At 36.9% G+C, this 24726-nt stretch overlaps 1 protein-coding gene across 1 annotated transcript in view; it reads left to right on the top strand.

Moving 5' to 3' along the window:
• Positions 1-573: 573 nt before the first annotated feature.
• The window catches only part of hec (hector), a 59485-nt gene continuing 35332 nt past the window's right edge, over positions 574-24726 (top strand). Inside the window, exons 1-9 of the mRNA XM_067780970.1 lie at positions 574-869; positions 3177-3609; positions 8033-8123; positions 9819-9910; positions 10126-10252; positions 10438-10539; positions 12347-12465; positions 13703-13776; positions 13839-13945. Coding sequence (XP_067637071.1) covers positions 737-869; positions 3177-3609; positions 8033-8123; positions 9819-9910; positions 10126-10252; positions 10438-10539; positions 12347-12465; positions 13703-13776; positions 13839-13945 — 1278 coding nt within the window. The 5' untranslated portion in view covers positions 574-736. The remainder of the gene's footprint in view (positions 870-3176; positions 3610-8032; positions 8124-9818; positions 9911-10125; positions 10253-10437; positions 10540-12346; positions 12466-13702; positions 13777-13838; positions 13946-24726) is intronic.

Genomic DNA, 24726 nt, shown 5'->3' with positions numbered 1-24726 from the left:
CACCTCCGTCGAAGCCATTAAAAGGTTTTGCTTCTAAATAATTGCAGCTAATTATTCAGAGAGAGCCTTATATGAATTAATTCATTGAATAAATTAACCAATACCCTAAAGGCAATCATTTCTTTAATCTGCAGACATGAATTTATTTATGTAAACGATATAGTCATTCAGTTACAGGTACCGATACAACTTTTGACATTGTGTGTGTAATAATATCCGGCTTGTGTACTCACGCTCTGACAACGGTTATATTTCCGGCGTATGTGTGGCATATATATATATATTTTTTTTGTCAGCCAACTTGAAATTTTCACCTGAAATATGATAAGCGAAAAATTTAACAGCAACAACAAACAGTTGCCTGATTTAATGAGCTGTCCTAAATTTAACAAAAAAAAAAACCAATTATTTTTTATCTGCAACGTTGTCAATGTAAGGTACAGGACATAAATAGGAGCGCCTAAAAGCATGTCACAAAAACTGATTTACTCTCACTGCATTGCAAGTTTGAATGACTTGAACTTGGTGTGCAATTTAAGAGCTGTTTTTCATTACTCTTTTTTTTAGGCATTAATCTACAATCTACCACAACAACAAAACGAAACTTTAAATTGTGCTTGAATGAAGATTGAATACTCTCACATCAATACAGTTATACGCAAACACTCATCATTGTTTGATCAAAGTTAAAGTGCTTATTAGATTACCCTGCGGGTAGCAACAATAAAAATTCACAATGGCTTTCCTTTTCCAGCCGCTTCAAGCTGACAATAAGTATCTGCGTGAATTTCTATCTCATCTTTATCTGAGTTGCATCATACGCTATCAGAATGAGACCAGCTTGGGGACAAATGAAACAGATGATGATGGTAAGTTAAAATTACATAAATTAAGATTTAGTAATAAACGCAAATGAGTGTCACGGTGTATGAAAGACGTAATGGAAATGCCGTAGCATATACGAAATACGATATTTATTCCATGAGTAATATAATTTACGATATATGTGAAATGTGAGATGTCGTGCAATATACAAGGCTCAGTATACGATATACACTATTTAATATCTTTCAGACAATACATAATTCAAAGTGCGAAACCTTAAAACGATACACAAAATACGATATGCGTAATACGATATGCAATGTTCTATAAATGAGCAACGAAATATCACAATGGGGTGGGATATAATATCTACGATATATGCAAGCAAACTATTCATTGTACGTTGTTCAATATACGATATATGATATATGGCAAACCAAATACGATAAGCTACATACGATATTTGATGTTCCGATGTACGATTTTTGAACTAAGAAAAGCTACAGCGGTATAAGTTGAACTATATGTATGCACTAGTCCAGTACAAGTTATATTGTACGACATGTATGATATTAGTTAGGTTAGGTTAGGTAAGAGGGCTTGGGTGGGTATTTCCCACACTTGCACTCGGAGATTTTTCAGTGAGTGCCGAGTGGCGGCGCATTTTTACCAGATTACTTCATGGTTCTTCCTAATCTCATATTCCTCGATATTACTCAGGGGATAACCTAGCGGTGGTCGTACAGAGCTGTCCATCTCTCATATATCCATTTCGAAACCTTTTGACACAATAAAGTGAGAAATTTACGAGCCTAATAGATTCCAGATAGGCTCGACACCTCCGCCAGCTGTGCTCGACACCTCTGGATGATATTCGACTTTATCGCTTTGAATCCTAATACCTTTAAAGGGGCCTAGCTGGCAACAAAGATGCTGTAGTTATGTCTGGGCCGCACTATCCAGGAGCAGTCTGTTTGCTCGCTCTATGGCATAGACCTCCACTTGAAAAACACTGCATAAGTCAGGAAGTCGGCCCGACTATTTACCTACAGATGCTTTGCAACAAAGACGTTGCATTTATGTCTGGGACCGCACTATCCAGGAGCAGTCTCGTTGCTCTCTCTATGGCATAGACCTCCACTTGAGAAACACTGCATGAGTCAGGAAGTCGGTACGATTATTCACCCACAAATGCTTTGTGTATATTTCAGCTCCTTTTCTATTTTTCGAGCCGTCTGGGTAGATTGTAATGCCGCTACCACTATCTGAGACCTTCGCGACCAATCCCAGTACGAACAATTTAAGAGACATCAACTAAAAAAATTACATTTAACTTTTTTTGAGGTGCGCTGTTCACTGCGCCTGACATACCCAGGCATGCTAGCCTTTTTTTCCTTCCCGGTCCTATGTTGGTTGCTCTTTTTATCTAGCGCCTTCCACCAGACAAGTGCTCCATACGTAAATATCGGTCGTATGACTGTTTTGTACATGGCATGGATGATATGTGGTGACAGACCCAATTCCTTCCGAGATCCCTGCCTATCGCGAAATGCCGAAAGAGCGGTATCCATGGGATCGCTAACTTTGGCAGGAATTAAACTGTGATCGCAATCACTCGTCGTGAGCGTATGCAACTATCCTCGTTGAGGGATGACTCTGGTAGCCATTTTACAAACTGAGCTAGCTCCCAAAGTCACATTGATGACCCTGCTCCTGATCATAGGATCGATCCATGAGTTTTGGGTTTCATGTCGTATAAATATCTGGCAAATGACCTGAGTTTGAATGTTATTGAAGACACCCTCAATGTCGAGAAAGGCTACTAATTAAGTTGTATTCTTTATACTTCAATAGTTTCTCGATGACGCTAACTACTTCATGAAAGGCGTTTTAAATTGATTTGCCTTTCCGGTATGAGTGCTGAGCTGCGTCCATCTTGCAGAAATTTGCTTTGTATCCTTTATGCGGGACGAAAAGTCTCTCCAGTGCTTTAAGAATAAAAGAGGAGAGGTTTATTGACCTATAGTCCTTACGTTTCGAGGTTTGGTTTCCCTGTTTTAGGAATAAAAACCACCCGTTCATGTCTCCAGGCTTCGGTTACATAGCCTTCATGTGGGCATCTTGTAAAGATGTCATGTCGCTAGGGTAGCACCACTGGACTTACGACGTATGTATGTACGGCAATCTTAAGATGGTATCACGTACGATATAACATTAGATAAGAAAATTTTAAAATTCCATATACGGTATAATTTATACGAATACGAGTTATGAATAAACCTTTAAAATTTTCAAAATTGTTCACTCTCACTGCTCAGTCTATGTCTTTTCTTCTTTTTTTCCTATCGCAGCCACATATGTAGGCGTTCCACGCTATCTCGAAGAGGCTGTACTCAACGAAGGCAATATTGACCTAACAAATGTCAATGAAGCGCAAGCAGAGAAGAATGAATTATACGCTCACATTACCAGGCATAGGTTGCATACAACAACAACAACAACAACAGGAGATGACAAGACAAGCAGCTATAACATAAATAATTTAAGTTTTCGCAACAGTCGCTTTGCAAAACAAATAACAAACAATATGACAACAACTCCGTCAACATTTTCCGCCATTACAACTTTGTCCACTTCCACAAACAGCAGCGCTGAGTTGCGTTTTTGTCCTTTACGATTCGATGGATATCTCTGTTGGCCACGCACACCAGCTGGCACTGTCCTGAGTCAATATTGTCCAGATTTTGTAGAAGGCTTTAACCACAAATTTCTAGCGCATAAAACGTAAGTGCAATTCAATTTTCAAAAATCAACAAAAATTTATTTTCACTTGATTTGAACTTTATTGCTTCGTTCTGATTTTTTGTGCAAGAAACTGCGTGATATGCACTTGAAGAAATGTGATTTATTTTGAGAGTGCACAAAATTTAGATGTGCAAGAAATTTTATTTATCTATATTTTTTGTTAAGGGTGTTTCAATTTGAAAACTTGTGCAGCGTGATTGGACTTTTATGATAAACAATGTTTGATTCTGCGGCATAAGGGTTGAGCATATGTTAAGGGTATAACGGCTAAACTTGAACTTGGGATGAGTTGATATGAAACAAGTTTTTTAAAGTCGAGTAGTAGAGTAAGCTCGATTCAAACATATCGTAACGAATTTACTGCAATTCCTCTTATTTGCAACCTTCTACTAACGTTCGTATCACTAAACTGTTGAATAAATAACTCCACTATTCAACAATCCAAAATGGCCTTTATTAAAGTTCTTCACAATAACACTGCTATTGCTCGCCAAATAGCGTCTTAAATGAAACTGATTGTCGCGCCTCTACTGTTGCTGCTTTTACACTATGTGGTTTCCTCGTTCACATATTTCTAGGCGCTTCCATTTCCAGAACTTACTAGTTAGTGCTATATAATTATAACTACAGATGCACGTGTATAGCTTCTCATATGCGCGTGTATTTGTGAGCGACACTTCCACAATTATAATTGCATACTTTTAGGAGCATCTCAGATAAGATATTTGCATGTGTTTTTGCGTCTCTTCTATAGTTATGGTTCGAATCACTGAGCTTCGACAGCTAATCAAACATTCTGTATGCAAAATGCTTGTTTTTTGCAGCTTCACTATAAGAATAGCATCTCACAATTAAATTTTTCGCATACTACAATTACAACGTGGTAAAATGAAGTGAGTGGCCATCACTTGGACTGCTTGCTGCTTTTGTAGTACTTAGCTACCTCGTTCGCCCAATTCTGCCAGAGTCTAGACTCTTCGCGAACAGCCTTCTCGATTAGTTACTTATTTGTTTCTCTAATTTCTCTGCATCTCATATTCCCTATTATCTACTATGCATATGTGTGTGGTTGAACTAATTTCATATGTGCTCTTAGTTGCTGTGTACATGTGTGTGTACCTGTTTTTGTTGTTGTTGCAGCGATAAGGACACTCCCCTAAGGCCTTGGGGAGTGTTAACGATGTCGATGGTCCTTCGCCAGATGCAGATCCGGTACGCTCCTGGACCAAGCCCGACCATCTCGGAAACGATTTGTTATGACCACATGCGACCTTCCAGGCCATAACGCCATCCCACCCCCTAGATCCGTGAGGAGTTCGGGGTTGCCAAAGCCCCGGTTATTAATGAAATAGGATTCGCCACGGATAGGTAAGGTTGATAATTTCGTTTGGAGAAGATATATATTGCGCTGGCAACCTGTAAGGGTTGCGCTACACAACCCCTTGAATCTGTTTAGTATTTTAGTCGCCTCATACGACAGGCATATCTACCGGGGGTATATTCTAACCACCTAACCCGCTGGGGATGTGTGTAACTGTTCGTTGTGTCATCTTCTTATATTGCATTGTTATTGTGCAGCACTTATTTACTACTGGAATAGTGATGTGTCGAAATAGCTAATTCGCAACAATCCCGATCAGACCAATTTCTTGATCCAAACGCTGCTATACTCTTCAAATAAACTACTTTCATTTTGTTACGTTGTTTGTCAATGGTTTGTATGCCGTAAGCTACATCGTTGATCCAGTTCATAGCCTTTTACAGACCTTCCCAGTTATACTGAAATTGCTGGCACAAAACTTTCTTTCGCTGTAGGTTGTATAACTTGTTACTAATAACCCTGGTTTATTTTGTCACACGATCGTGTATTTCCAGCATTACTTCTACCAAGCCACCAATGGATTTTCTGGCATATCTTGCCGCATTGGCATCCATCCCAAACTTGAAGACAGCTAGCAATCTTAAGTCATTGCGAAAAACTACCATTGCGCTGCTTATCCTCTTGCACTGCTTTACGGTATGTCTGTGTTCCAATCTTTATGGAAATTGTCTACTATATTTCCTAAAAGCTCTTCCAAGGTCCTATTGTAACGTTCCACTATACCTCCGGAATGAGGATGTGTGTGTCCCAATCTTTATGTAACTACTTTTCTTAAGTGATCTTCCAAGGTTCTATTGAATAGCTCCAACATACCATAGGATCGAGAAGGAAATGCAGTTGTCTGAGTTTTACGACTGAACAACGTTTTAAACATTTCTTGGAACACAGCTGCCTTGGTCAGAATCTAACTACACCATCAAGTTCATTGTGCGAGATCTTGCATTACATGTGCCGAATTTGTGTCTTTTTGCTGATTCTTCCTTAGTTTTTCTATACCCCCATTAATTCGTTGATGTCATTAGGTGAACATCTCGAATGTCTTCTTTGGACTCAGTTTTTTGAGCAGTGCTTGAATTTTAATTACATGGATTTCATGACATTCCATCAGCATTGCTATGGGTGTTATTCTTGCGATGTTCAATGGTAAATTCGTAGCTTTGCAGCCGCTCGATCCACTGTGTCAATTGACCCTTCGGTTCTCAGAGCCCTGAAGCCATTTCAATACTGCACGATATATCCTCACTTAGAATCGCTACCCGTAGAGGTACTTGTGAAAATGTTTAGTGCACCCTACCAATGCCCACAGCTGCCACCGTGTAACGCAATATTTCCTCTATAGTAGTCCAATTGATCAGCTATAGTAGGCAACTACCTTCCCCAGTCCATCGACCACTCTCTCCTGTGTCTAGAATAAACGTGGCGATGCGACTTGCATTGTGAGGAGTATCAATGAAGCATATTTATGGGTGGTTGTTTTTTTCTACGGGCTCAGTTCAGATTTCTCTCAGTTGCACTGCTAACTCACATTAAAGTTTAGCAAGCGTACTTCTGACAATGACTGTTTTTTTTTTTTGTATGTGAAACTTTTCGTACAAAATTGTGTACTACAATTATGCTCTCTTCATCCTTCTAACAGCTAATTCGAAATAGTCAAGTGCGTTATTTCGCTGGAAGTTTTTTTTTTTTTTTTTTTTGCAATTATTTTCACAACTTTTCTTTGACTCCAGACTGCAGTTCTTGTTCAAAAACTATTCAATAAAACTTTCTTAGTTTTTCCCATGTTGTCAGTGCGAAAAAATTTCTTTTTGGCTTAAAGCAATATATAAATATACTTTGTATAACACAAAAAAAAATACCTGGCAACAAACAAAAATACAAAATAAATACGGCGAAGAACTTTATAGACAAAATATTATCTATCAGCCATCAAAGTTTTCATGACGCAAATATTAGGAAAATTAAATTGACGCTTAAAAAGAATAATTATCCAGACCATAACATATCAAATTTAATAAATCAGAAACAAATGGAAATAGAAAATATAGCCCAAAAAACACAGTCTTCAGATACAAATAACCAGACAAAGCGATACTTCAGTGTCACTTACATTCCTAGGCTCACAGAAAATTTCACACATGACTTGACAAAAACATCAAACACAAACACTACACTAGCATACAGGTCAAACTGCACTTTGGCAACGTGCTTTACAAAAACAAAAACACCCATAGATCTCCAACAACGTAGCAATGTAGCTTACGAAATTCATTGTAAAGGGAATAAAGAAGATAGCTGCAATAAGGTCTACATTGCGACCACAAAGCGGGCGCTCGGCACGCGGGTAGCTGAGCACGAAGCAGATATACGTAAACAAAAACAAAGCACAGCTTTGGCACAGCATGCAATAGAAAACAAACACACAGCTGATTTTGAAAACATAAAAATAATAGACACCGAAAGGAGAGAAAAAGCGCGTTACACCTTAGAAAGCCTAAGAATTTTGCAGAAAAGAGGAAACACAATAAACAAAAAAGAAGATACAGACAATATCGCCGCCGCGTACCTATTATGTTTGTAATTTAATTTTTAGTATGACAAGTTTACCGCATGTAGGTGGTATCGATTTTTTGTACTTTATTAACTTTCCGCAATTTTTTAATATTCAAATGTTTTAAATGTTTAAATGTTTTAGTAAAAATTGTGTTTTTCGTTAATCATTGTAAGTAAGAAAAATTTTGTGCAATCAATATTTATTTGCAATATTTTAAATTTCAAATCTATATGTATCTGATTGTGTTCTTTGTTGTTTTATTAAATAAATACAGTGTCACGCTCCTGAAGATGCCAAGGAAATTTGGCGAAACGTCGAGCTGAAAAGTGGAATAATCTTTATTCTTATTTTTATTTGCACCCAACACAATAGATCTGCGTAGCTTAAAATATACATAAACAAAAATCGACTTATTTAATTTTCGATAAAAAATATCGCTAAACGATTTGCAAATGTTATCCCACTTCCAGCTGCTTGGAAAACGGCACTTGGTATCATCATCCAGTTAGCGGTCGTGAGTGGTCCAATTACACAAATTGCATTGACTATGATGATTTGGAGGTAAGTGAATATTAAACTACTATTAACCCATTAGCAGCCATATCATGCTCAAAACGTGCACATTGCGTAAAGTATGGCTGAGTGTTTTAGGCTGCCTATTGCAGACTTTTAATACAAATATCCAATACTTAAAACATGGAATGAAATCCATCATGCAGTTTTATAATAAAATGAAAAATATGAAAAAATTTCTTACGAATAATGAAAACGTGACGTCACATTTTTTTTCCCACGAAAATAATACACAATTTGGGAAACATATTAAATAAGAAATCTTTTACACAGAGTTGCTAAAAGATCAGTGACTAGCTGTGGAAGCGCGGTCATACTATCAGCTTCGATACTCACGAAAAATTCTTGTTGTTGGGTTAAGAGTGCTCGCCATCAAAGTCCTTCTATGGGAGTATATGGATGCTAGCTGTTTCAAAAGGCTTAGGTCATAGGAATAATGCTCTTAGAGGCGTAGGTTCCACATTATAATTGGAAAGATGGGAGGAACAGATGTGTCATTTAGGCCACAGCGAATTAAAAGGCAGCCGCTACGCTGGCTAGGCCATGTTATGCGAATGAAAGATGATCAGGTGGAAAAAGATTTAAACCTTCTATGTCTTGGGGTAGCGTGTAATAGTTGACTGTACCGACAGCTTCTGGTCAAGCGCCACGAGCATCGTGTTATGATGGGGATGTCGCTGGTTTAGTCAGTAATTTATTTGTGTGTTTATGGCGTTCGGCGCGCTGGTAGTGCTATGCATTTTGCAGAGGACATGCTGATGGCTGGCTTAGCGAAGATTTGCAGTTAAATGGGGGCGCAGTTTGTATCCAAATGCTACTGTCAAGAGGAGTGATATCTTTCGATATGACTCACCTTCGTTAACTTGTTTCAAAGGCTTTAGAAGTGAAATTATTCTTGCCGTTTTTCAGCGTTTGGGAATAACGTGAAGATCCAACGCCCTTTACTCGAGGCCTCCCACCGTTCTTGCCACTTAGCTAATGTTTGTGTCCTTGCCCTTTTCTTGGCGTCTTCAGATGGTCGCCCGATATTAGTATTATACAGATCAGCCACTTCGCTTGCCAGTAAGTCCACTGGGAATTCCCAGGACCAGGATCGCGTCGTCGGACACCGTCCGATAACCACTTGCTATTATATGCTAAAATATATTTTTGATAGGTCCGTTTAGATCCGAACCACACTGGTGCTGCGTATAGTATAATGGACCTGGTTACTGTGGACAATAGCTGACGGGTAGCTTCGCTCGGACCACCAATGTTAGGAGAGAGCTTCGACTGGGGGTGGTGGTAATGAGCGGCACGTCTTGTTTGTGTTTATGTGCAAGTGTGTTTGCATGACGTTTAGCATTTTCTACTGAAAGACGCATTAGAAATTGCCGACAGAAAGTGCTAGCACATTTTTTTGAGTTCCTTCTTTCGCGAAAAATTGTCTGACAACTTATGGACTTTCATCTATTATTTTGATGAGCTTCTGGGTTGAAAGAGCGGCTAAGTATTTCTGACTTCAGGCGTTACATATAACGCACTTTTGAAGTAATTTTATATGATAAGTTCAGGTTACCTACTTTAAGTGAATATTTTTCTCTCCCCCCCCCCCCCCCCCCAAAAAATTAAAAATTTAGTCAATACACTTCACTGTCTTCTTCTTTTCTCTTTCTTTTCCTCCTTTTTTAATCCACTTAATAGTTTCGCAGCTTTGTAAATGAATTGTATGTCCAAGGATATGCTGTTTCCTTAGTCGCATTAGTGCTCTCACTTATCATATTTCTTGGCTTCAAGTAAGTATATCACATAAATATGTATATTTAACAAATTTAACAGTTATAAAGATCAAGTTAACTTTTACTTAAATTTGTGTATAAATATTTAAGTCAATCTAGTAATTTTTTCTTTACAACGCACATAATTGTAAAGCTTTCATTTACGCTTTATCCTCTTTTACTCTTCCTCTCATTTATAAACTTTTAAAATATGTAAAAACCTTTCACCGTAGATCCTTACGTTGCACTCGCATACGTATTCACGTACATTTATTTGCCTCATTGGCATTCACGTGCACTGCTTGGTTGTTCTGGTATAAATTTGTGGTCGAGCAGCCAGATTTAATAGGCAATAATCCGGTGAGTAATAATGAGATTAGAATATGAGCACAAATTCGCTGGTTTCTTTATTAAAACAATTTTATACATTGAGCATAAATTTGCGTTTATAATCAAATCACGGCATTTGCCCTTATGCATAATTTAATTTTTTTGTTTGGTTTTTTTCAAATAAATAATTAAAAAAAAAAAATTTCTCCCCGCAGCCCTGGTGCATAATACTTCACTTAATAGTGCATTATTTTATGTTGGTGAATTACTTTTGGATGTTTTGTGAGGGCTTGCACTTACATTTGGTGCTCGTTGTGGTAAGATTAAATTCTTAAAATAAGAAAATGTATGTATGTATATGTGATATGATGAATTTCATTGGTCGCCATTAACAAATTAAATTTCATTCGTGATATGCAAGATATCGAAAGCAAAGTGTTGATACGGTACTTACTTCAAGTATCGATATACAAATTTCAGGTACCTGATAGTGTCCAAGTAAAAACACCCGATACACAAGTAAACGAAATGGGGCGAACATATAAAGTATTCTAACCTCTCTGCTTACTAACTTAATTGGCACTTATTCATTTAACGGTCTGAAATCCACCGAAGAATTAGTCATCGTACAGCAGCATGGACCATGACAACATCAGATGTAGCGTCTCTTTTAGCGTTTGAGAGAAAAGTGTTTCGAAAGATTTACAGACCTCTACGCATTGGCGATGGCGAGTACCGGAGAAGATTTAATGAATCTGTTTAAGCTTTACGCAGATATCAACATTAAAACGTAACGCCTACGCTGACTAGGCCATGTTATACGAATGAAAGATGATGCTGCGGTTAAGAAAGATTTTTTGTCGTAACCCGCCTATGAAAGCAGTGGAAGGGGGCGGTCCCCACTACGCTGGAAGGGACCATGTGGAAAACGATTCAAATTCACTTGGTATGACCAATTTGCGCCAGTTTTCAGAGCGAAGAAGCGACTGGCGCACCTTGTTGGACGCCAATAACCGTTTCAACGGTTAAGCGCCAATTAAGTAAGTTTGCGCGCGCCTGAATATATGCAACAATGAAAAAGCAAAAGTTTGATTAGCATTAAGTGCCGGAACAAGAAATTCGTAACAAAAAAGCCCAACACAAATACGAGCACAATAAAAACGAAATACAAATTTAAAATAGGCCGGAAGCTAGAAATATGAAAGAGAATAAATTAGCATGAATTAGTAAACTAAATAAAGAACAAACGCGTAAAGAATAGAATTTTTAAGCGAATTAATATTATCGTAAAAAACAGCCTCGTTAAGTATGGCAACAAAATTGTAGAGGTAATAAAAGCAAAATAACATAAAATATGAAGCATGAAGGAAAAATAAATACCGGCCTAGAATAGTGAAAGTTAGTGACAGCTTATTCTGTTAGGCAGTTTATACCATAAGTCATAAAAATGCTATGCTGGAATTTTACTACGAATATCGGGGAATATTTCATGGCATTCATCATAGCTCTAAGTGACGAATTGTTGAATTCGAATTTATTTATAGTCACGAAAAAAAATAATGCAATACCAAAATGCTGAGAGCATATATATATATATATATTTGTTTGTTTTTTTTAACATTTCGCTAACTTCTACATATTTTACAAAATACGATAAAAAAAGAAAAAGTAGTCTCGATGTTATGAAAAAATATTCATATAACAAACTAAGTTTTTGAGAAATCCGGTAACAAAAATTTAACAAAGATAAGACGAGTATAGACAAGGGCCAGACGATTGGGGCAGGCTACTGTCGAACAAGGAACAGAACAAGCCCCTGAAGGCCGCTATTAGTAACAGCAAGAAGCGGAAATGGGAGGAGCTTCAAGAAGATGTCAACAGAGAAACTTGGGGCATGGGTTACGAAATAGTACTAAAAAAGATTCGAGCCAGAATACTGATACCGAAGCTAGATACAGCTGAAAGGGATAAGACAAATGCTCGACACAGCCGAAAAACTTTTCAAAGGCTTCTAAAGCCACGTATCGCGATAATACATAAGATTGACTTAAACGCATCTATATGAAAAACTGTTTATGTAACGGGGCTTTCAGACTATACACTTTTATTTTTCTTCTCCTCTAGGTATTCGTTAAGGACACTGTAGTGATGCGCTATTTCAAATTGTTTGCGTGGATGTCACCAATACTGGTCCTTTTGGTTTACAGCTTGGCACGTTTTTTTCATGTCGACGATAATGCACAGTAAGAAATTGTAATATTAAACAAATTATATTTTATTTTCTACTTTTTATTGACAATTTTCATTCGGGAAAAATCTTGTACAGAAATTAAATTACTAACGGGACAACTGAGATTTCTTCTTCCACCCACTTCTCCCAATTTAGGATGTCGATAGGAGCACTTCTTCGGGCTCTAGCGCCTTCGTGCAACATAACGTTTTTAATGCTGGTTCCCAAATAGATGCACTTCTTCACACTCCCGAACTTATAACTTGTCAAGGCGCAACTGTTCTTGTTGTTCCTTGAATGACAGTAGCGTACTTCGCTTTGTACTCATTCGCCACAAGACCCACTTTTTTGACTCTTTTCAAATCCACAGATATATTAGTATGAGCGGAACTATTTACTGATTAACTGGAAGTAGAGTTTACCAACGTTGGTCGCAGTATTAATATAAATAATTTTGTGAGATATTGCTTCGAAAGAATTTGTTTTCCATTTTGAGGTGCACTAGTTTTAGATATTTCCTAGAAATTGGTGCAACCTACAATTTCTATTCCATCTCGCCTAATGTGCTTAAGCAGGTGAGTTTTTCCTGAGAGGCTATTCATTTGAGCAGTACATCAGAGGTTTTGGAAAAACAACATCGCTGAAGGGCGACACTTTGGAACTGAGGATGAGAAGCTAAAGCAACATATTGCACGGTACCCGGACATTGTGTGTTAAGAAAGACAATTTTGTGAAACATATAAAATAAATAAATGTAAGTCACCTCCGAGGAGATTCTAGGCCAAGCTACTCTTCCAATTTTTCCTACATTTTTCCTACGGGACGTGACCTACATATTTTATGCTGACTCCGAACGGCATCTGCAAGGCAGATGGGTTTTCACTGAGAAGCTTTTCATGACAGAAATCACTCGGAGTGCTTGCCAAATCACTGCCGAAGGGTGACCCCGCTTATAAAAACTTTCTTCTAATTGAAAAAATTTGTTTCTAAAATTTTGATGTCGCTTTGCCCAGCGTGTGCATCCCGGATCTTCGCGGCGCAGCACGCTACCAACACACCACGGCGGCCGCCAGCGGAACATATAGAGTTTCAGGAGTCAACTTAGTTTTCGGAGGATATTGGTCACCCACCCTGTGCTGGCTTTTAATATATACCCGCTAACAACGTCCCGAGTAAAAGTTAAATTTTAATTAATAGTTTCAAACTGTTACCTCTTTTCTTAAAATTATATTTTCTTTTTCTAAAAATAGTTGCTGGATGGACGACAGTTATTTGCTTTGGATCCTCTCCGTACCTATTTGTGCATCATTGTTGGCGAGCTTTGGTAAATATATTGTCGTTACACACCCAATAACAATTCTTCATATGAATATATTTCCTTCGCAGTTTTTCTAATCAACGTTTTACGTGTCATTGTTCGTAAATTGCATCCACAATCAGCGCAACCCGCACCACTGGCCATAAGGAAAGCTGTACGAGCCACCATAATATTGGTAAGTTGAACGAAATGGATAAAGGAATTTCTATGCGCAGGTACAGTCAATGTCATGATTTAATGTAAAAATGATTGACAGGAAATTTGCAAAATGTTTCAAAGTGCAAAAAGCAACTGTCAAATGCACAAAGAGAGCTAAAATATGTGATAGGAAGACAAAACCTCATTTCAATACTAAAAAATGTCATGAACTTTGCAATATAATAACAATACAGAAGCAATTTCGAAAGTTACTACGCTGGTTCAGCAGTTTGTGCTGTCACTAAAAGCCACATCACAAAGCATCGACCCTTAGAGCTTTCGCTTCAAACTCTCACAAGCTTTTATAGAATACTACCATTGGTCAAGTGTAGTACAATGTCATTTTCATGTAGTAGATCTTCTATTAGGTGGAATACTGTCAAACTCGTAAGTGCGTTTTCTACAAAATGTAAACTGTTGAAGATTTGATGCACGACACCCTAGGTATTTTTGAAAAACTCCAGTTCAATTTTAGATATCAGAAGCACTTCTTAGCATTTCTAACTACCAGGAACAATATCGTCATTCTTGAACATATTTTCCCCATTATTAAGAAAATCCGGTGATCGAAAAATGGTCATAACCAGCACTAGGTAAAGATATACATGAAGCTGAAGCTATATGGCTAGGCGCCGATCGAAATACATGTTACTATATCGATTACGTTGTGATAGGTGGACGGCATGTGACGAGTGTTTTCGCACGATTCGATGACGTAACATCGACTCGGATCACTGTCTCGAAGAAGCCAAAATACGCGCACGTCTTTGCGCGCCTAAAAGCACATGCCTGCTTTATGAAAGCACTAGTCAGCCCAAGGATGCTGTTTACAGTGCTACTTGTAAAGATAACGCAACAAGAAGAGTAGGTGAACGCTTTGCGAGTTCAAAAAACAAAAAAGAGCAATGGGGAATCTTGCAAACAACTTTTGTGTAACTTTCCGGGACTAAAAGTCTTGAAACTTGAAGCATACGTCAGAACCTAATGACAATTTAATTTTGTTAAGTGGTGCAGGAATAGTGAAAATTTAAAAAATCGTCCGTTATTGGAAATTTTGCGTTCGAGTTTTAAGGAACTTCCCGCTAACTTAGAGACCTGAAACTTTGAGTTTGAGCCGATAGAATAACCTACATAAATACAACGAATGCAACGTTATATAAGTCACTTCCTCGTTACATTTTCACGGCAGCCGCTGCGATGTGGTGATAGCGTGCTCCATCTACCCATTGTGTACAGTACCAGTGTGTCAACTAAGCGATAAATGTCAAAATTACAAACAGCCTCGCTCACCTGATGCAAATCTCAGGTCTAGAGTTGCATTTTTGGTACCTAAGAGTACTTTAAGCTGAGTTGCATTTGATAATTTAATAAAACTTTGTAGTATTTACATATGAAATAGTTGCATATATTTCCGCGGAAATAAGAATACTAGAAGATTTGTAGCCTGCAACAATGCGGAAACATACGGAAAGCAAAATTTATATAAATTAGAGTCAAAATATAGAGCGCCACACGTTTAACATAGAAAAATTTCACTTCTAAAGCTGTTTACACAAATGCATAACGGCAAAATTACATAAACGCTTTGGTCGCTTCAAAGCAAAGATAACGTACGGCGTTTCATTGTTTTTCGTATGGCGTTGTCAAAGCGTAGGCACGCAACCAAAGCATTTATGTAAATTTTTCGATACTTCGCCCGACAGATGAATTTATGAATGCAACACAACCAAAGCGTCTGTGTAAATCCGCCTTATTATAAGCTTTTATTTAGTTTCACTTTTGTTGTCTGTAATGGAATCTTGCAAGTTAAATTTGATACACTTCCCGGTGTCCGATTGAGCTGAAATTTTGCAGACATGTATAAATCCGATGACAATGCAATATTACTTTGTTAGAATTCGATAAATTAATCGATAACACAGTTATCGGTAAAGATTTGTATTTACTTTGGCATAACAGCCTAAGTCCCATACAAACCCGCCGGTACCTATCCGTGGATTGTGATATTTGGACGTGGTGAATCACGCGTATCACGCGTGGTGAATCTCAACGCTTTCGAAAAGCGGAGACACAACACTCTGTTGTATTTCTGTGTATAACCAACATAGCTGAATTTTTAAGGCTGTTTAACTCTGTAATCTTTTCTGTAATTTATTTTGCTTTTGAAAAAATTACCTATTTGAAAAAAGCTGGCTGAAAAATATTGGCATAACAGCTTAAGTTAAATCAAGAATGGAAAATCTTGGAAAATCTTGGAAAATTTGAGCAGATGTGGCAATTTCGCGCGTCCGTTGAAGGAAATATTGACAATCTGCTGATCATCGCTAGGAAAATAGCGACATTCCATCAACTAAGCAGCACTTTAGCAATACTACTGTTATTATTTGGCCGCTCAAACACACACATATTAATTGTGCATTAAATCTAAAATATACAAATACACCATAATAATTTACACGGCCAAAGCCATAATAGTTTACACGGGTCATCATTTCTTTCTCTGATTCAAAATCTGAACTACCAGCGCTACCGTCAACAGCTCAGTGTCATCATTGCCAGTAGCGCCAATAACACCAAACTCGTGCCTGACACACAAAAGTCGTTTCACTCAATAGCGCAAGTAAAATGTACTACGCACTCACTACTAAGTAGCGTCAAAAATTCGCTTGGAGTCATTTCGTCAATGAGCTACCATTGAGCTGGCACCGCATTGGCGCTGGCGCCATGCAATTTACATCACTAAAATTGCGCGAATGCCCAGGCTCATGACTTTGTTAATCCAGATGGTGAAAACGAACACTCAAAGGAATGCAACCTTGCAAACAACAGCCGTCATTTTTAAAGTGTAAAAATTCTGTGATACAACGAACGCTAACGCGGTTATACTGTTTTCACACAGAAGGAACTACTCGATTAGTATGAAGGATGAGACAGACAATCATGGCGGAACGATACAAGGTGGGAGCATGGTGACATACCTACAAACAAAAAAAATTCCATGTATTTGTAAATTCGATGGACAAATGTCAAAATCGTACTGCGCCGGTAGTTGATGTATCAAATCAAATAAAAAAGGTTATAATCAGCTGTTCGATGCGACCACCTTGTATCGTTCCGCCATGCAGACAATGACATTTGCTTCGAAAACTAAGAAGCGGAAACGGAAGCGGAACGCTGCCAACAGAGTTGCATTGTGCTTTTGATTTCATTAGGCATTCGATTAGCTACTAATGAAATAATAATAGATTCGAATTTTGTAGGGAAGATTGAGCTCAATAAGCGTCTTAATGTAGAAAACTGCCTTTATTATTCAATAAGCCGTCTGTGTGAAAACAGTATTAGCCTCTTATCGGTAAGTGTTGCATACTTTTCTGCGCACTTGATTTTGTTTTACAGATTTTTGGCGATGGAATTTTAGCTAAGCGAAAGTTGGAATATTAGCCGTGTTTTTTTATACACGCGTATAGGTTTACGTTTGCGCGTGAAAAAAAACGCCTATCGCTTACATAATGCTTAGGAGACCCATCTAGCGGCAGTGGTTAAACAACTAGCTACGGCTACAGCGTGTACCGAAAAGCGGAGACACGACCCTCTGTTGTATGCCTGTGTATAACATATAGCTAAATCAGTTGCGATGAATTGTGGACACACATAGAATACATAGAATTAGTGTAGGGGGTGAAACAAAAACACATATTTCAGTTACATCTGCGTATAATGCGTTTTGGAATATATTAGTACACATTTTATGCGCAGCAACTTCAGAGGTGTATTTAAAGTTTGGCGCTAAGCAGTCCATATAAATTATAAGCGTATAGATGTTTACGTGTAAAAAAAAAATTCGGCTATTATTTTAAAAAAGATTTAACACGCAGAGCAGAGATCTGCAATGAGTAGTTGTAAACTGAATGCCACATAGACCAAGTCACAATAAAATATGATTTTAAGTTAGTTGACACTGTTTGACACAATTTTATATGTGCTCTCTGTCAAAAGCCGAGTTAGGTCTTTAGCAGGTATTCGAATCGAAGAACTTGACTGTTCAAAGTTGACTTCGAAGAAACGCTGTAATGTTGATGCATTAAAAGAAATGTATAGAATGAGAAACGTTACAAATAACTAAGTAAAGTTTACGTAACTAATTTAAACAATATTTTACCCTATTAAATTAAAAAAAAAAATTTATATTTAAATTAAATTTAAGAAAAAGGCTTTTCTAAGAACAAGCTTCTATTACTTGTTAATAAAACGAACTAAAAAGTAAAAAATAAAATTAAAGAAAAAAAAAACCTTTTTTAAAAATAAGCTTTTATTATTTTGGTTAATAAAATTAACTAAAAAGTAAACAATAAATTGACTCTAAAGAAATATAACACTTTATAAGTTCATTGTAAGCTTAAACGATAATTAGGCTTTTTCGTCTGCGACAAAAAAATTCTATATTGTACATAATTTTATATTTTAACATTAAAACTTTACACCTAAATTATTAAATCTTACGGTTTATATCCCAGTCCCAATTGATCTAATAAAAGCGTGTTACACTGTGATAGCAAGAAAAGGAGGTCCTAAATGTTCTTAATTATACCATCAAAATTTAACACGTTTTTTATTAGAACAATTTGGACTGGGATATAAACTGCAAGATTTAATAATTTAGGTGTAAAGTTTTAATGTTAAAATATATAATTATGTACAATATAGAATTTTTTTGTCGCAGACGAAAAAGCCTAATTATCGTTTAAGCTTACAATGAACTTATAAAGTGTTATATTTCTTTAGAGTCAATTTATTGTTTACTTTTTAGTTAATTTTATTAACCAAAATAATAAAAGCTTATTTTTAAAAAAGTTTTTTTTTTTCTTTAATTTTATTTTTCTTGTATTTTCTGTTATATTTTTTGTCGAGGGAGCCAATAAGGTTTCATTACTGGTGTAAGTGTATGTATGTATTGTATTTATTTGAAAATTTTTTCCTAGCACAACAATTTTGACAAATTATTTAACAGTGCTAGTCATGAATAGCTGAGTGTGTGAAATATATTTAAAAAAACTAACAAAATACAAGAAAAATACAATTTAGTTCATTAAAAATAAACAAGCCAGTTTGTATTTCGATAGGGTTTTTTGAAATTAGGCCGTTTTTTCTTAATTTTTTCTGACAAATGAAAATTTTGTTTTTAGTTTCAAAATTTTGTGCATAAAAACACAACTAAATTCAAAGTGTAAATTGTGTATGCAAATGAGTTTTCAATAAGTGTACATTTTTCAGTTTTTCATAGTTAAGGAATTGACCTCCAGATTCTTGTGTTACACAAATATAGTGAACTTGGGTACAGAAATTCAAATTAAAAAGTTTTTCACAACAATTTGAAAAACTCTACGTTTTATCTGCTTTTCACACTTAAAGGAGTAACCCTCCGTAATAAATTAAACTTTTAATGAAAATCAATAACTCTGAACTGAACACTTTTCGCCATGATATAAAATTAAAATGTTGTAGACAAGGAGCAACACTTTTGTGACTACATAAACCCTGTTTCAATCTGTTACGTCTCTGCACAGAGCCCTAATTGACCGTTTTCAACCGAAACAACAATGGCAACCCAGATTTTCCCGTTATGCTCACTTAAGGGAGTGCCTGTCAGAAAGAAGTCAACACACTTGTACTTGTACACTATGCATCAACCCCACCGAAGGTGCTGGGTTCAAGTTCCGATCAAAGGAAAATCGAAAATTAAAAAAAAAAAAATATGGCATTTCTATTTGAAAACAGTTTATCTAAGCATGGTTGCGCTCGGCGTTGGTTCTCACTGAAAACTCATCTACCTTGCAGATGCTGTTCGCGGTTGGCATAAAACAAGTACCGTTCCCTCAATTTATAGGAAAAACAAGTAAGGAAGGTTAAGTTCGGGTGTAACTGAATATTAAATACTCAGTTGAGAGCTATGGTGACAACATAAGGGAAAATAACCATGTAGGAAAATGAACCGAGGGAAACCCTGGAATGTGTTTGTATGACATGCGTATCAAATGAAAGGCATTAAAGAGTATTTTATGAGGGAGTGGGCCATAGTTCTATAGGTGGACGCCATTTAGGGATATAGCCATAAAGGTGGATCAGGGTTGACTCCAGAATGCGTTTGTACGATATGGGTATCAAATGAAAGGTGTTAATGAGTATTTTAAAAGGGAGTAATCCTTAGTTCCATAGGTGGACGCCGTTTCGAGATATCATTATAAAGGTAAACCAGAGGTGACCCTAGAATTTGTTTGTACGATATGGGTATCAAAAGAAAGGTGTTAATGAGTATTTTAAAAGGGAGTAATCCTTAGTTCCATAGGTGGACGCCGTTTCGAGATATCTCCTTAAAGGTGGACCAGGGGTGACCATAGAATTTGTTTGTACGATATGGGTATCAAGAGAAAGGTGTTAATGAGTATTTTAAAAGGGAATGATCCTTAGTTCCATAGGTGGACGCCGTTTCGAGATATCTCCTTAAAGGTGGACCAGGGGTGACCATAGAATTTGTTTGTACAATATGGGTATCAAAAGAAAGGTGTTAATGAGTATTTTAAAAGGGAGTGATCCTTAGTTCCATAGGTGGACGCCGTTTCGAGATATCGCCATAAGGGTGGACCAGAGGTGACCCTAGAATTTGTTTGTACGATATGAGTATCAAATTAAAGGTATTAATGAGGGTTTTAAAAGGGAGTGGTGGTAGTTGTATAGGTAGTCGCCTTTTCGAGATAACGCCATAAAGGTGGACCAACAGGGGTGACTCTAGAATGCGTTTGTACAATATGGGTATCAAACGAAAGGTGTTAATGAGTATTTTAAAAGGGAGTGGTCCTTAGTTCTATAGATGGACGCCTTTTCGAGGTATCGCAATAAAGGTGGACCAGGGGTGACTCTAGACTTTGTCTGTACGATATGGGTATCAAATGAAAGGTGTTAATGAGTATTTTTAAAAGGGAGTGGGCCTTCGTTCTATAGGTGGTCGCCTTTCCGAGATATCGCCATAAAGGTGGACCGCGGGTGACTCTAGAATATGTTTGTACGATATGGGTATCAAATGAAAGGTGTTAATGAGTATTTTAAAAGAGCGTGGGGCTTAGTTCTATAGGTGGACGCCTTTTCGAAATAGCGCCATAAAAGGGGACCAGGGGTGACTCTAGAATGTGTTTGTACGATATCGGTATCAAATTAAAGGTATTAATGAGGGTTTTAAAAGGGAGTGGTGGTAGTTGTATAGATGGTCGCCTTTTCGAGATATCGCCATAAAGGTGGACCAGGCGTGACTCCAGAATGCGTTTGTACGATATGGGTATCAAATGAAAGGTGTTAATGAGTATTTTAAAAGGGAGTAATCCTTAGTTCCATAGGTGGACGCCTTTTCGATATATCGCCATAAAGGTGGACCAGGGGTGACTCTAGAACCTGTTTGTACGACATTAGTATCAAATTAAAGGTAATAATGAGAGTTTTAAAAGGAAGTGGTGGTAGTTGTATATGTGAAGGCGTTTTCCAGATATCGACCAAAATGTGGACCAGGGTGACCCAGGACATCATCTGTTGGATACCACTAATTTATTTATGTATGTAATACCTGCCAAGATTTCAAGGGTTTTTTATTTCGCCCTGCAGAACTTTTCCATTTTCTTCTACATGATATGGTAGGTGTCACAACCATTTTACAGAGTTTTTTCTAAAGTTATACTTCGCGTCAATAAACCAATCCAATTACCATGTTTCATCCCTTTTTTCGTATTTGGTATATAATTATGGCATTTTTTCATTTTTCGTAATTTTCGATATCGAAAAAGTGGGCGTGGTCATAGTCGGATTTCGTTCATTTTTCATACCAAGATAAAGTGAGTTCAAGTAAGCACGTGAACTAAGTTCATTAAAGATATGTCGATTTTTGCTCAAATTATCGTGTTAACGGCCATGCGGAAGGACAGACGGACGACTGTGTATAAAAACTGGGCGTGGCATCAACCGATTTCGCCCATTTTTACAGAAAAGAGTTATCGTCATAAAATCTATGGCCCTACCAAATTTCAAAAGGATTGGTTAATTTTTGTTCGACTTTTGGCGTTAAAAGTATCCTAGACAAATTAAATGAAAAAGGGCGGAGCCACGCCCATTTTGAAATTTTCTTTTATTTTTGTATTTTGTTGCACCATATCATTACTGAAGTTGAATGTTGACATAATTTACTTATATACTGTAAAGATATTAAATTTTTTGTTAAAATTTTACTTTAAAAAAATTTTTTTTTTAAAAGTGGGCGTGGTCCTTCTCCGATTTTGATAATTTTTATTAGGCGTACATACAGTAATAGGAGTAACGTTTCTGCCAAATTTCATCATGATATCTTCAACGACTGCCAAATTACAGCTTGCAAAACTTTTAAATTACCTTCTTTTAAAAGTGGGCGGTGCCACGCCCATTGTCCAAAATTTTACTAATTTTCTATTCTGCGTCATAAGTTCAACTTATCTACCAAGTTTCGTCGCTTTAGCTGTCTTTTGTAATGAATTATCGCACTTTTTCGGTTTTTCGAAATTTTCGATATCGAAAAAGTGGGCGTGGTTATAGTCCGATATCGTTCGTTTTAAATAGCGCTCTGAGATGAGTGCTCAGGAACCTACATACCAAATTTCATCAAGATACCTCAAAATTTACTCAAGTTATCGTGTTAATTGACGGACGGACGGACGGACGGACGGACATGGCTCAATCAAATTTTTTTTCGATCCTGATTATTTTGATATATGGAAGTCTATATCTATCTCGATTCCTTTATATATGTACAACCAACCGTTATCCAATCAAACTTAATATACTCTGTGAGCTCTGCTCAACTGAGTATAATAAAAATGAAGTGTGACGATAATTGGAAGGGAAGCTCAACCTAACTCTCCGCCAAGTATTTATTTCTCTAAACAAATAATGCATGCTTGCTGTAAGGACTAATTGTCTATGAACTTAACTACTTACCTTACTTTCTTAAGTAAAAAACGTCTTTCCTTAAATGCGTACCCTTTTCCACTTCTTAAATTTTGAACAATAAACCTTTGCTTCTTTCGATAATTCCATACGACAGCATGACATTCTTAATAGAAACGCATCCGAATCGGAAATTAAAAATTTTGCTTCTAACAAGAAATATTGGCAAAAAGAATTCTAGAAAGGAACTATTTTGCGTGGTTATAATTTTGGGTCTACAACCCATTACACCCACATATGGTAATTTTTTGTAGGTTCGGCCCGAGGCGGCCAATTCAAAAATATGTTTACCATGGATCCCATCGCCCCGACATAATTTTCCGGATTGTTGGTAATATCTTTTGAAATGTTTAATATACGATTTCGGATTCGCGACATTGCATTCAAAACACGTCTTTTGATACCACCACTCCCGATACTGGACGTTCGTTGGGAGCAGAGCTGCTCAACCCCTATACACTTGTAATACTTTTGTTTTTGTTTTGCCCTGAATCATAGGCACTGATTCAAATTCACACTTTGAATGTAAAAAAAAATTTCATAGCACTCGCATATGCCCTCCCATATAATTTCGAGTCATATGAAAATGCTTGAATTTCTTATGAACGTGCCGTATTAGTTCGTTAATAGCTTGGTTTTCAGTTATAAAATCGACAAAAAACTGCTAAGAGCTTTAACGAGCTGCGGCTACATATGAGTATGCTTCTTTCTCAACACTATTCCGCCAGTACGTAACTATTGAAAAAGTGCCAAAAAGAAATTTGTATACAATTACGAACTAGTGAAAAGTTAAAGCAGCAGGCACATTTTCCACCGCCTAGGACACCACCTAGGAATTCGCCAATTGAAAATATGTAAAAGAGATAGATAGCGAACTATTAGTGGTTCAGAATGGAGTGGAAATGCACTTATTTGGAACTAGAGATTCTCCGTACGGGGTAGTTTCAGTGGCTTTTTATTTCAATTCGGTATATTATTGTTCTTTGTTATGAGACATTTTTTGGCTGGAAGTGGAGGGAACCGTAAAGGAACCATGCCTATCATTTACTTGTTAAACATCTTATTAAATTCAAATGGTATTTCAGCACCTCAGTAATATCTGTTGCTAATATATTTATGTAAATTTAAACACAAATTTAAAACAAACCACGCGGAGCCTTCTAATTAACCATTTCAAAAGTTTTCAAATTCATTTCCAATGCAACATTCACGGAAATCTCTACATTCACTTTTAGTATGATTATTGAAAACCAAATTCCGACAAAATAAGTGTGCAGAATATGTTCCCACAAAACTTGAGGTTAGAGGTCAATGTAATTTTTCGCTATTTTGAGAATTAAATTTATTGGCTCTTGTATGTTGGTGATATAACTATTGACGTAATATTTTAAGCAAATATTTTGTAACTTGAAACCAAATATTCAACTTTTTCCGACCTCAAACAATTAAAATTTTTTAAATATATTTTTTTAAATACAAAAAAAGTTTCAGTGCACATACAATTTTGTGCATGTATTGTGATTTGCACATCCATATAAAAAATTCTGAGCAGCACTCGTTAAGAGAATCATGCTGCCGTATATGATTACCATTCTTTCCAGCCACTTCATCTATGCACACTAACATTGACATTTCACTGGCTTTACACTTTAAAGCGGAGGCAATGGTGCCGTTTGTCGTATCGCTGTAGTCGTATCCCTAACGTAACCCTATACGATACATTGTTATTGATTAATGGTGCCT

The sequence above is a fragment of the Eurosta solidaginis genome, chromosome 4 (genome assembly GCF_040869045.1).
Source record: "Eurosta solidaginis isolate ZX-2024a chromosome 4, ASM4086904v1, whole genome shotgun sequence".
Taxonomy (NCBI): Eukaryota; Metazoa; Arthropoda; class Insecta; order Diptera; family Tephritidae; genus Eurosta; species Eurosta solidaginis.
This window is presented reverse-complemented; position numbering and strand designations above follow the sequence as displayed.